At 30.0% G+C, this 12,811-nt stretch overlaps 2 protein-coding genes across 2 annotated transcripts; both read right to left on the bottom strand.

Annotated features, from left to right (window-relative positions):
* Window positions 1-5,321: 5,321 nt before the first annotated feature.
* On the bottom strand, window positions 5,322-6,350 carry LOC111623171 (organic cation transporter protein-like). The gene is made up of 4 exons (XM_023365641.1): window positions 6,218-6,350; window positions 5,967-6,148; window positions 5,756-5,895; window positions 5,322-5,438 (listed from the first exon to the last, which is right to left on the bottom strand). Exons 1-4 carry the CDS (start codon window positions 6,264-6,266, stop codon window positions 5,378-5,380), a joined length of 432 nt encoding a protein of 143 aa, XP_023221409.1. The 5' UTR covers window positions 6,267-6,350; the 3' UTR covers window positions 5,322-5,377.
* A 1,309-nt stretch (window positions 6,351-7,659) lies between these two features.
* Window positions 7,660-12,248, bottom strand: LOC111623232 (solute carrier family 22 member 5-like). Its single transcript, XM_023365728.1, has 6 exons — window positions 12,147-12,248; window positions 11,912-12,066; window positions 11,643-11,811; window positions 11,374-11,521; window positions 11,126-11,217; window positions 7,660-7,822 (listed from the first exon to the last, which is right to left on the bottom strand). Exons 2-6 carry the CDS (start codon window positions 12,048-12,050, stop codon window positions 7,660-7,662), a joined length of 711 nt encoding a protein of 236 aa, XP_023221496.1. The 5' UTR covers window positions 12,051-12,066; window positions 12,147-12,248.
* Window positions 12,249-12,811: the final 563 nt, after the last annotated feature.

Raw genomic sequence — 12,811 nt, 5'->3', positions numbered from 1 at the left:
CTCTAACTAAAGAATTTTTTCCGTCAATCATCTTTTGTTGAAAGTATTCATTTTTTAAATCAATTTCTAAATCGAGTTTGTTTTCATCTTTCGAAAGAAAACTTAAGCAGATGGAATAAGTTAAGAACATTATTGCGTAAACCGTTGTTAATAGCACAGGCTCATTGGTTATATAATCAAGCCACCCTTCACAAATTGCATATTTATTCAATATCGGTATTAACTGCCAGAAGAACAATAAAGTCCATTGCCATAAAGCATATTTTATGAATCTGACATAATTATTTTTTAATTTCATAATTTTTAGCGTAAACACTTCTTTTCTGCAGCTACATATGTTAAAAATATCGAAGCCAAAGGTGATAGCCATCCTTAAGTAAGGTTCTAAGAAACAAGTCAAACAAATTGTTTCTTGTAAATTAAAATACATTTTTCGTGTTGTTTGTTACAAATTATTAGAAAAATTTTAATCGTTAACTTATGTTTGCATAAATTATGTGGTCAATAAACATTTTAAAATTAAATATTAATATTAGTTGCATGATAATGTATAAAATTCAAAGATGCGAAAGTTCATGATAAATTGATGAATTATAATCATTCGCTTCCTCAAATAATCGATGTTATTTCAATATTTTTTCTATGAAATTTCGTTTTTCGTTTCGATTAAATTGGGGTTTACATTGGTTTATTACAATTTAATAAATTATTTAATGAAATTTTTATTGTGTTTACTTATTTCGTGACGATTATTATTTGCAAAAATTTTATGCTAAGAATTTAATAAGTTTTTTTTACTAAAAAACCAAAAAATGCAAGCTGAAAAATAAAAGTAAAATAAACATCAGCAATATGCGATAATCAGCAGTAAATATATTAATATATTAATTTAATGAAATATCATTTTTTATAAATATTATAATTATTTAGTATGAAAATCAAATTTCTATTAAAACACTTAATTAATATTTTATAACTAGCATGGGTTGTCGACACCTTTAAGTTATTTGAAAACAAAATTACTTTAGCGAAATTTACGTGTCGAAATCTAAAAAACAATGAAGCAGGTCAATAATAAATTAGTGATACATAAAAAGGAACTTTCGAATCATATTACAGCAAATTATGTCAACTTACACAAATGCTGAGTCTATATAAATTAATGAAAATAGAACGGCTATTTTTTAAAATAGTTTAGCAAATTATAGTATAATATATTTCTTGATATTCATTTGTTGTATGAAGCCATTTATATCTGATTTTGTTTTTCATATAATAAAGATATCTTCCACATACCTGAGAGTGTGGGCCAGCCATCATGGCAACAATTAGACTTACATTGTTATCTTTAGTAGGTAAAAAGTTTAAAATGTTGACTTCCTTGGTAAAGACACAAATGTTGTGCATTTTAGTAGACTTCGATATTTATTCTGATATTCACATTCTTAAAATTGATTTATAGTCACATGTACACCATCGTAAACTTCAAACTGATTTATTTCTATTTACATAGTTGATGTCTTCTAAGATGTTTACTTTATTAATGAGTACTAAAACTTAATGCATTTCTGCTTGCAAGTAATAGAGAGGTTGCGGCCGACGTTTTCATCGCGAAAACGTGTACGTCGGACGTTCAGTGCCGCCTTCCTGTAAGCCTAGTAGTTTGACAATGGCGTTTGAAACGTCGAGTATGATTCTACTCACGTTCCAAATGCCATTGTTCTAACACTTTTATCTGTTTTGATCTGTTATTTAGTATGATATTTTCTTTAATATTTCGATCAAAAATAGGATAATCATCTATGTTCACTAATAAAGTAAACATATCTAACAGGAGAAAATATCATCTGAAGTATCCACTATTTAAACAGCGATAATTCACCTTGACTTTCACTATCAGGTGCATTATATAATGATTTTATATCAAATTTATGCTTATTAGAATAGAACTATAAAAGAATAATAATATGCATAAAGTTCTGATCTCAACGAATTGAGCTATTATTTCGTATTTTTAAATCGCCGAAACACATGAACGTATTTAATTAGGCTATTTGCATGACGTCTTACGGAAGAAATTCGCAATAAAATACGTTTAATTTTATGCGATTAACATTAAATTATGAAATATTACTATGAAGTATTTCTGGAAATTATCGTTTATGCACTAACAATGCTTTTCCTCATAATAATCAGTGTTCATAAACAGGAAACATCTATACCATTTTATAAGAAATAATTGTATCAATTGCTTGTTATTACCTTTCAGACTGACAGTTGTTTTAGGCGGTTTCCTTATGAGTAACCACTATAGCAGTAAAAAAGAATTTTTGCTGAAAAGTTTTTCTGAAAAGTTATAACACACTTACGGCTAATGGATATATTATATCTAAATTAGTAGATGTTATCAAAGCAATAATTGGCATTTAGAGGGCATACGGAATCTATTGAATCTAATATAACAGAGTTAATTATATTGAACTTGTCTATTTATTAAGTGCGTTATATAATCTATTAATTAAAAATACATTTAGAGAAGTCTACAGTTTTTACTGTCTTATCGAACAAACGAATACGAATGGACCCTAAACCATCGCTGACTGATTGCCCCTGGAAGTCGGCTTCTTACAGAAACACAGCTTCCCTATCATCAAGCCCCTGAAGACCAGACATGGAAAGACATGGTAAACGGAGTTATATAGATGAAAGCCTAAACCAGATATGAAAATATTGAAGGTAGGAGGCCACCATTATCTAACTATATATGAACTTCTGATGCAAAGCGAAAGTCACGTTATTTCAATTCATATATTTCCTCGGAAAGGAGTTAAATAGATCCCCAGCACGACTCGATTTGCTAAAGGAAAAGTATGATGTAAAGGGGCAAGACGCTAAAATATTAATTTCAGGTGGAGGAAAACCGTATTTGGGACAAGACTGTGTCTCGGAGACTCAATACTAAGCGAAATCACTTTGACTCTCAAGGCTGGTCTCGTTCTCATTCTTCAATCTTCTTTAATATCACTGCTTTTGGGCGCGATCGTTCGAACTTCGCCGGCCTCGACCACGAGGTCGTCCACCATGCATTTTCGATGAAATTAACCTATCCAATTTCGAAATTTCTCTCCGTTGCGTGTCGGCCCGGGTTGAATTTTTGTCGATGCCTAACGAAAACTTCCCGTTAAAAAAAAAATAATCGTGGCTATTGTATCGTCCGAAATTATTTTTTAATTTTGCACAAACAATATACAGTTTAACCCGATTATAATGTCGTCGGATGTAACGACGACCTAATATAACATCAAATTTTTATCGGTCCCACGACTTTACTATACTAGATAATGTTAAAAAAAACCTACTTGTAATGACATAAAACCCTGTTTTAATGTCATATTTGAAGCACTCCCAATTTTACACATTCAGATTACAAATTTTATTTAACAAAACAAAAAAAAAGTACTACGTGTTCAGTCCTAGGGTCAGAGCCACTTCCTAGAACGACTGTGGGTGGTACTCTCATCACCTGACTCCGGTTTGCTTGTTTGTAGAGGGAGTCGCTATTTTGTATTTTATTTTGACTCGGTTCTCGGTCCCCTAAATACCTACAAGTCTGGTATTTTTATGCGCGCATAATTTGGGCACATACTACTCTGTGCCAAATTGCAACTCCTAACATGTACTTCTTCATATCTTTAAGCAGGTAACACAGCAGGCAGTACGATTTTATAAACAAGACGTATTCTTGTGAATTAAATAAAATTAAAAATATGATTAAAAATTACAGTCAGGTATTGTGACCATGTTACAATAAATAATTGCTCATTTCTATTTCGTTTAATTATTTTTATTAATTTACAACTTGTCATTGGTGATTCGACGAGGAAAATCTATTTGGACACAAAAAAGTACATTGATTTGACAAAAATTGCTTACATTTCAAATAAATTACTTTTGAAATATTATTCTTCTACAAAATTCTCACAATAATTCTTCCTACAAATATACTAGTAGTTAAAACTGAACTGGTATAGTTGCTGTTTATTGTTATATCTGTGTAAATGTACAATTAATAATAATAATAGGTCTAATTATAATGAAAACTAAATAAATATATAATGTAATTCCGAGCCGTGGCCCCCGCCATATGCGCCGATTTAATAAAGGCGCCAATGATAAGGTTTCGAAATAATATGTATTCGAAATTAAGAACAAAAAAAAATTTATATTTATATTTATATAAATATATTTAAATGCCATTAGGTAATTTTTTACAATAGTATTTTTTTACAATAAAATTATTTTTTTAATAATAAAACTTAAAAAGGCGCCATTTTTATTCTTGGCCATATGCGTCCAAAATCCTAGTTACGGCTCTGATGTAATTGAATTTACTGATTTTTATAAAAATCTCGAATATATTGTAACATTCTCAATCAAAACATACATTTATTTGCTGTCGTTAAATTAATATTAAGCTTTTAACATGTAAGAATTTCTGTTATACAGGGTGTATCAGAATGACGTTTTAAAAATTTGGGGGATTGTAGAGGATGAAATTTTGAACGTTTTGATATAAGGAACCTATAGCCGAAATTGTGATATAAAGTTTCTACAGTTTATACATTATATAAGCCAGTTGTCCCCAACCCCCGGGCCGCGGACCGGTACCGGTCCGTGGATCAAATGGTACCGGGCCGCCCAAAGAACATTAAATTATTTCCATTTTATTTACTATGGTGTATTTGTCTCCGGTTTATGCGACTTTTAATAGACGACGGAACAGCGGAATAAACTGGATATAAGAAACACACTTCGAGTGTCATTGTCTTCTATTACCCCCAGATGGAACTGTCTCGTTGCAAAGAAACAAGCTCAGGGTTCTCATTGATTTAGCGTTCTGGTGAGTTAAAATGTTAAATCACATTATATTCATTTTTTGGTGTAATTGTATTTTATTTTGAAGGCACGTTTAAATACAGTTAAATTAAAATTATTAAATTAAATCAATGTAAAATATGAACAATCAACGTCCCCCCTCAGTGGGCCGCGGTAAAGTTATCAAACGTTGACCGGTCCGCGGCGATAAAAAGGTTGGGGACCGCTGNGTTAAATTAATATTAAGCTTTTAACATGTAAGAATTCCTGTTATACAGGGTGTATCAGAATGACGTTTTAAAAATTTGGAGGATTGTAGAGTATAAAATTTTGAACGTTTTGATATAAGGAACCTATAGCCGAAAATGTGATATAAAGTTTCTACAGTTTATACATTATATAAGCCTACCATATAATATGTAAATTACTGAAAGTGCAGTATTACTTATATTTTCTAACCGTAGTAATATCTATTGTATATTCAAGTTAAATAATTTGATGCTTAATTTCCTTCTTCTTCTTCTTCATTTTCAGCTTTCATTCCATGCACAAGAAGACCATTTCTAAAAATAAATACAAACACTAATCATGCATAATAATTGTATATTTTTTAAATTATTTTTGATAATCATTGTCAATATTTATTTATAGTGCCGCTGAGTAGATTAAACAAATTTATTTTAAACAAAAGGGAATAAACTAATATGAATCTTACATCAGTTAACACCTTTACTATTAATAAAAAATACCTTTTTTGCAATTTATTAAATTATATAATTATGTAACAGATATGAAAAGCTTAGATGACGTAGGCCTCGATATATAAACTTCTAGTCTAGAACAGAAGTCTATCATGTAAATTATTTCGCATTGTACGTACCTTTTTCTATCTTCTACTTGTGATAACATATCAGCCAACCGTGAATCTTTAGTTTCCGGTAAAAGTAAGGTCAAAACACAACAAATAAGAGAAAGTGTTCCAAACAACGCAAGAGGAAATGAAATATGAACATTGTTGGCCTTAAAAAATTATATAATATTACATATTAAAAAGTAAACAAATTTTACTTAAATTAAATAATAATACGTACTGCTTCTCTCATAAATGGAGCTGCCAGAGCACCTACTCTTCCCATCATTGAAAGTAATCCTATTCCAACATTGCGTACAACAGTAGGATAAGTCTCCGTTGCAAATAAATTCAAGGAACTTAATGAAATCGTTGTACAAAATCTGGATATTACAGTAAAAGCAATTAGAATGATTGGATAACCTGCAAATATAGATATTTAAATCAACTAGTAATAATTGAAATTAAAGTATTGAGACGTTAAAGAAATACCTGATTGCACTGCAATTGCTAAAAGATACATCAGACCGCTTCCTGCCATAGAAACGATCAGTGTATATCGCCTACCAATGAATTTTTGAAGGTAAAAGTAAACGGCAGAAGCTGGTATTTCTACTACAGCAGCCAGGAAGAAGAAAAATATGATTAAAAATTACAGTCAGGTATTGTGACCATGTTACAATAAATAATTGCTCATTTCTATTTCGTTTAATTATTTTTATTANTATGTAGAATATTAAACTGACTTTTCGTAAATGAGAATTTTTCATGATATTCAGAAATGTCACTCGTTTGCCTTTTTCTTCGCTTTCCTAAATTTCAAATATATTCCTATTAATATATATATAGGAAATTAATCATTTCCTAAATGAATAATAATGAATTATATATCAAGCAAATATATTATTATTTTTTAACAGTATATTCATTTAAAATGCCCGATTAAAGAGATATGTTAGTAATCCATAATATGAGAGAACAATTGTTATTCTGTAGAAGAAATTTTTAATTACGAATAATTAGACATTCGTTTTATTTCAGTTAATTTTTTAGTTTAATTCCCATAAATACTTTCATTATTTAAATGTTTTTTTTTTGATGTTGTCGAAACTGTGTTGTATTTGCTTATTGTGTACAGTACACAATAAGTTTTTTTTTTATAATTTACGGAATTTCGTTTTCATATTGCCTATACATGTACACGAATAGAATCTGCATTCATTAATTTTGCTTTACAATTTATGAGTAGAATTGTTAGAGCTTAGTTGTTACGAAATATAAAACAACACAAATAAAATACAGCAATGCCTGAAGTTTGAATGTCTTCCTGAATATAATTAATTTCTCGAAGCCATTCGAACTCCGAATCGTTCCAAGTCTGAATCAATTTATCCCATTAGAAATAACGGAAAGTGAATTAATCTATTTCCATTCCCGGAACAATACCCATTTCAATAAACTTAAACAGCAAATGCACAAACTTTAAGGTAAAAATAGCGCATTTAAGTGCACGAATAGTAAATTAAACCACGGAAACCATAAATAAACGACGTAAATATCGTATAATTACATTTACTATTCACACACCGACGACTTCAGCATGGTAAACATGGCCACAAGATGCGACACGTGTATCGCTTTCATGTTTCGCAATAAGTTCCTTTTTCATCTCAATCGTTCACACTACAACCTTCCTATTAAACTTCGTTTCTACCACACACATCTCGAATGCCACAGTTACAGTAGAAAGTAAATCTTACATTGGGTTGAATAGAATGTTTTGCATATTTTAAAACAAAATATGAAGTAAAAAGTCTTGAAAATAAGCTTCTAAACAAAGAATACAATCTCACATTAGCAATAATGTGTTAAATTTCACAACTGTTATAATAAGCCACGCACATAAATTAAGTAACGACAGTCGTTAAATAAAATTAAATTGAAGTGTCTTCAGATAAAAGACATATCAGGTATNAAAAGTAAACGGCAGAAGCTGGTATTTCTACTACAGCAGCCAGGAAGAAGAATAATAATATGTCTATTCCAATATCATAAGCTGAGAATGATAATCCATAATATGAGAGAACAATTGTTATTCTGTAGAAAAATTTTTAATTACGAATAATTAGACATTCGTTTTACTTCAGTTAATTTTATAGTTTAATTCCCATAAGTACGTTCATTATTTAAGTGTTTTTTTTTTTATAATTTACGGAATTTCGTTTTCATATTGCCTATACATGTACACGAATAGAATCTGCATTCATTAATTTTGCTTTATTAATTAATTTAAAAAATATGCAATTTAAAAAATATACAATTCGCATTGTACTGTACGTACCTTTTTCTATCTACTACTTGTGATAACATATCAGCCAACATATCAGATAACATATCAGCCAATATTTATTAGTAGAATTGTTAGAGCTTAGTTGTTATGAAATATAAAACAACACAAACAAAATACAGCAATGCCTGAAGTTTGAATGTCTTCCTGAATTTAATTAATTTCTCGAAGCCATTCGAACTTCGAATCGTTCCAAGTCTGAATCAATTTATCCCATTAGAAATAACGGAAAGTGAATTAATCTATTTCCATGCCCGGAACAATACCCATTTTAATAAACTTAAACAGCAAATGCACATACTTTAAGGTAAAAATAGCGCATTTAAATGCGCGAATAATAAATTAAACCACGGAAACCATAAATAAACGACGTAAATATCATATAATTTCATTTACTGTTCATACACCGTCGACTTCAGCATGGTAAACATGGCCACAAGATGCGACACGTGTATCGCTTTCATATTTCGCAATAAGTTCCTTTTCCATCTCAATCGTTCACACTACAACCTTCCTATTAATCTTCGTTTCTATCACACACATCGAATGCCACAGTTAGCCTACAGTAGAAAGTAAATCTTACATTGGGTTGAATAGAATGTTTTGCATATTTTAAAACAAAATATGAAGTAAAAAGTCTTGAAAATAAGCTTCTAAACAAAGAATACAATCTCACATTAGCAATAATGTGTTAAATTTCACAACTGTTATAATAAGCCACGCACATAAATTAAGTAACGACAGTCGTTAAATAAAATTAAGTTGAAGTGTCTTCAGATAAAAGACATATCAGGTATATTACGCTTTACGAATTTCAGATAGGATATAACATCGTTAGAACAATAAAGAGAAATCGTAATGTATATAAGGTTTGCTTTGGTTTTATCCGTATACGGCAACGCGACATGTCGCGTGAATAATGCCTCCAGGGATGTCTTTTATCGGAAACTGGGCCCTATTTAGATGTTAAAATGTGAAGAAAATCCGGAAAACTCTACGTGGCGAGTTCGTTGGCAAGGCGCAAACCTACGACCAAATACCACTGTTTAGTGCAGGGGTGTCCAACCTTTTTGTTTCTCTGGGCCGCATTGGAAGAAGTCAAGGAGTTTTGAGCCTCAAGTATATATAATATATATTTGTGGCCCAATATACAAGTATATTTAACGATAAACATGTTTAGATTATAATAACAAGTATTAAAACTTTATCAAAAAAAAGGATATTTTAAAAAATTACTTCTACAGACACTTTCAATTTTTACTTAGAAATAGATAAATTCATTTATTATAAAAGAGACAAACGAAAATTTATTTGAAAAACACGAGTATTTGTTTTATTTGGGTCTCTAATTAATAAAAAGCGACGAAACGCCATTTTAAAGTGCATTTNCATCTCGAATGCCACAGTTACAGTAGAAAGTAAATCTTACATTGGGTTGAATAGAATGTTTTGCATATTTTAAAACAAAATATGAAGTAAAAAGTCTTGAAAATAAGCTTCTAAACAAAGAATACAATCTCACATTAGCAATAATGTGTTAAATTTCACAACTGTTATAATAAGCCACGCACATAAATTAAGTAACGACAGTCGTTAAATAAAATTAAATTGAAGTGTCTTCAGATAAAAGACATATCAGGTATATTACGCTTTACGAATTTCAGATAGGATATAACATCGTAAGAACAATAAAGAGAATTCGTAATGTATATAAGGTTTGCTTTGGTTTTATTCGTATACGGCAACGCGACATGTCGAGTGAAGAATGCCTCCAGGGATGTCTTTTATCGGAAACTGGGCTCTATTTAGATGTTAAAATGTGAAGAAAATCCGGAAAACCCTACGTGGCGAGTTCGTTGGCAAGGCGCAAACCTACGACCAAATACCACTGTTTAGTGATTTAATCCATTCGCCCACTGATGGGCCATGTGCATAAGGAAGATGCTTTTAAATTTTCAACATGTCAAATCTGGAAATTTTGAACTAAAAGATACAAAACTCAAGGGGGACCCAAAAACTGTCGACCAGAAAACAAATAAAAGAAAAAGAATTGCTAAAAATTGACAAATAACACATAATATATAACGAAACGCATGAACTAGATAGGTAACATCGGGGATGTTTCTGAATGTAGTTAGCCTAGGCGAGCAGTTTGAGCAGTAATATGTCACAAATTAAAAGATCATAAGTTATTTATTGTTGAGAAAAGGAAAAAAATATGACGAACAGTACAGATAAAAAAATAAAGTGTAATAAAGAAATTAAACTACACTAAACTAAGAAATAAGAAATAAAAGAATAATAAAATAAAATCAGTTGGCATTTAAGCAGGGAAAGTCTTGGATAAATTAGAGTCGATCGTTAAACCGTCGGCATTTGAGTTTATCCAGTCTGGACTGAGGCAAGTGTCTAAAACATAACGTCGATAAATCGCTTGACACGGCTAAAATTCATATATTTGAAATAGTTACAGAAAAGTCTAAAATTTCCGATGGGATGAGAGGAAGGAGTTGAGCGTAATTGCTGACATGTGGATGAAAGGAAATGACATTTCCTTTAAATCGGTACATGGGGATGAGGGACGTAAATCCGATTCCTTTTTTTTTAGAACTCGGATAACTTTTCCGTAGTTTGACCGAAATTCACCAAACTCAGGAAAAATATCAAGCAACTATCTAGCTTTATATTCCAAAAACAACACCCGAAAATGTCAAAATACTTTTTTGTTATTAAGCGTCAAAGAAGCGAAAGTCGACACTTTCGTTTTTTGAATATATTTTTGCTCGGAGTTAATTATATTTTCCAAAAAGTAATTTATGCACACGCCAGGGTTTTGTTGAGCATTTTGGCCGCAAATTAATCAAAACTATTCGGTATATTGTTTTGTAACCAGTGTAATTACGAGTTCGAAATTCTGTTCACGAACCGATTTGTTTGAACAGTGAATCGTTCGACTGTATAATTAAAATAAAATTCCAAAGAATGTTCAGATTTCAAATATGTATTTCACTAATTTTAACAAGGTTATTAACATCAGATTTTGTTGAACTTACGAAATTATGTAGAATATTAAACTGACTTTTCGTAAATGAGAATTTTTCATGATATTCAGAAATGTCACTCGTTTGCCTTTTTCTTCGCTTTCCTAAATTTCAAATATATTTCTATTAATATATATAGGAAATTAATCATTTCCTAAATTAATAGTAATCAATTATATATCGAGCAAATATATTATTATTTTTTAACAGTATATTCATTTAAAATGACCGATTAAAGAGATATGTTAGAACTTAATTACCTTCACAATTTTTTCAGTTATATTCTTGAATTTTTTAGCGAAATTTTCAATTTGGAGTTTATTTATTTTTATTGCTTTCCTCATTACTTTCTCGGCTTCAATTATTTTTCCTTGGGTAATAAGCCACCTTGGAGATTCCGAAGTGACCCTTTACAATTACAAAATTACAAAAAATTACATTGAAAGTTTAAAAAATTGTCAGTAAAACAATTCATCCTTTAATTAATTAATTTAATTCTTTAAAATTAATTTAAAATGAGTTTTCTTACCACCACGACGGAAGACAGATTACACATGGTAAAACACATATTATTTCTATATAAAACCAATCTCTGAAAATCCAAACAAGTCCAGGGAGAATAAGTTGTCCCATTATATATCCTAGTTTACCCATTAATCCTACCATCAGTCTGTGTTCTTTTTTAACAATTTCTGTTACTACATCACAGAATAAAAGGAAGTTTTTTGTTTTTAATTGAAACAATCGAATAAAATTGTTATACAATATTTCAATAATAATTTTTTAAAAAATGCTTACCATGTACATACACGATTAGTGTCGAAGTTGGCCTACCAAATGCAAGTAAAAATCGACATGCAAGAAACATCCAGAAAGACGAAGTAAATATACTTATCATACTGAATGTGAATGTCCACGCTGAACACAAGTAGAACATAGGTTTCCTGCCAAATCTATTTGTGAGTGGAAAAAATATACATTCAGATATACGTATAATATTTGTATACTGTATATCTTAATAATAAAAACATACTTATCAGATAATTGACCTCCAATGAAAACAGAGATTAAAAATCCTATAAAATACAACAGTTGCGCAAAAGATACTAACCATGCTCTGTCACACACTAGATCCCACTGAAAATTAGTAACATTAACTGTAATTTCATAAAATAATTTTCTTACAATCGTAATACTAACTCAAAATAGTTAAATTATTAATTTACACTTTACTTACAAGAATTTTTCTGGATAAAGGAATAGTTTACCCTTATTCATACACTTTATTTTCCTTTCTTTTTTTTAATTTTACGGTTCAAAATAAATGTAAAAACTAAATTAAGATAAACTATTTTCGCACAAGAATTAATGCTCTGTATTTGTTATGAGTTTGTTAATTATTTGGTTTTTTTATGTGGAACATTACCAATAACAATGCATGTCGCTTGTTATTTCCATTTCCATATACAGCAGCTAAGAAATTTTTTCAGTTGAGGTGTATATTTTCTCTTTATGTTCCACACAGGAAGAAACAATAAAGGATAAACAGTTTCAGTTTTCGAAAATCGCGTTGTATCTGTATTATATATAATAAATGCCACTGCAACACTGTCTATATGTTTTATTATTATAAACAAAAAAATTATTTATTTAAAGTGCAAATTTCATCTTCTCGGTAACGTTACATTGATTTTTAAC

The sequence above is a fragment of the Centruroides sculpturatus genome, unplaced genomic scaffold (assembly GCF_000671375.1).
Source record: "Centruroides sculpturatus isolate CEXI.00-Female unplaced genomic scaffold, Cexi_2.0 scaffold8, whole genome shotgun sequence".
Classification (NCBI taxonomy): domain Eukaryota; kingdom Metazoa; phylum Arthropoda; class Arachnida; order Scorpiones; family Buthidae; genus Centruroides; species Centruroides sculpturatus.
Note: the sequence above shows the minus strand (reverse complement) of the source record. Positions and strands in the feature narration are given on the sequence as shown.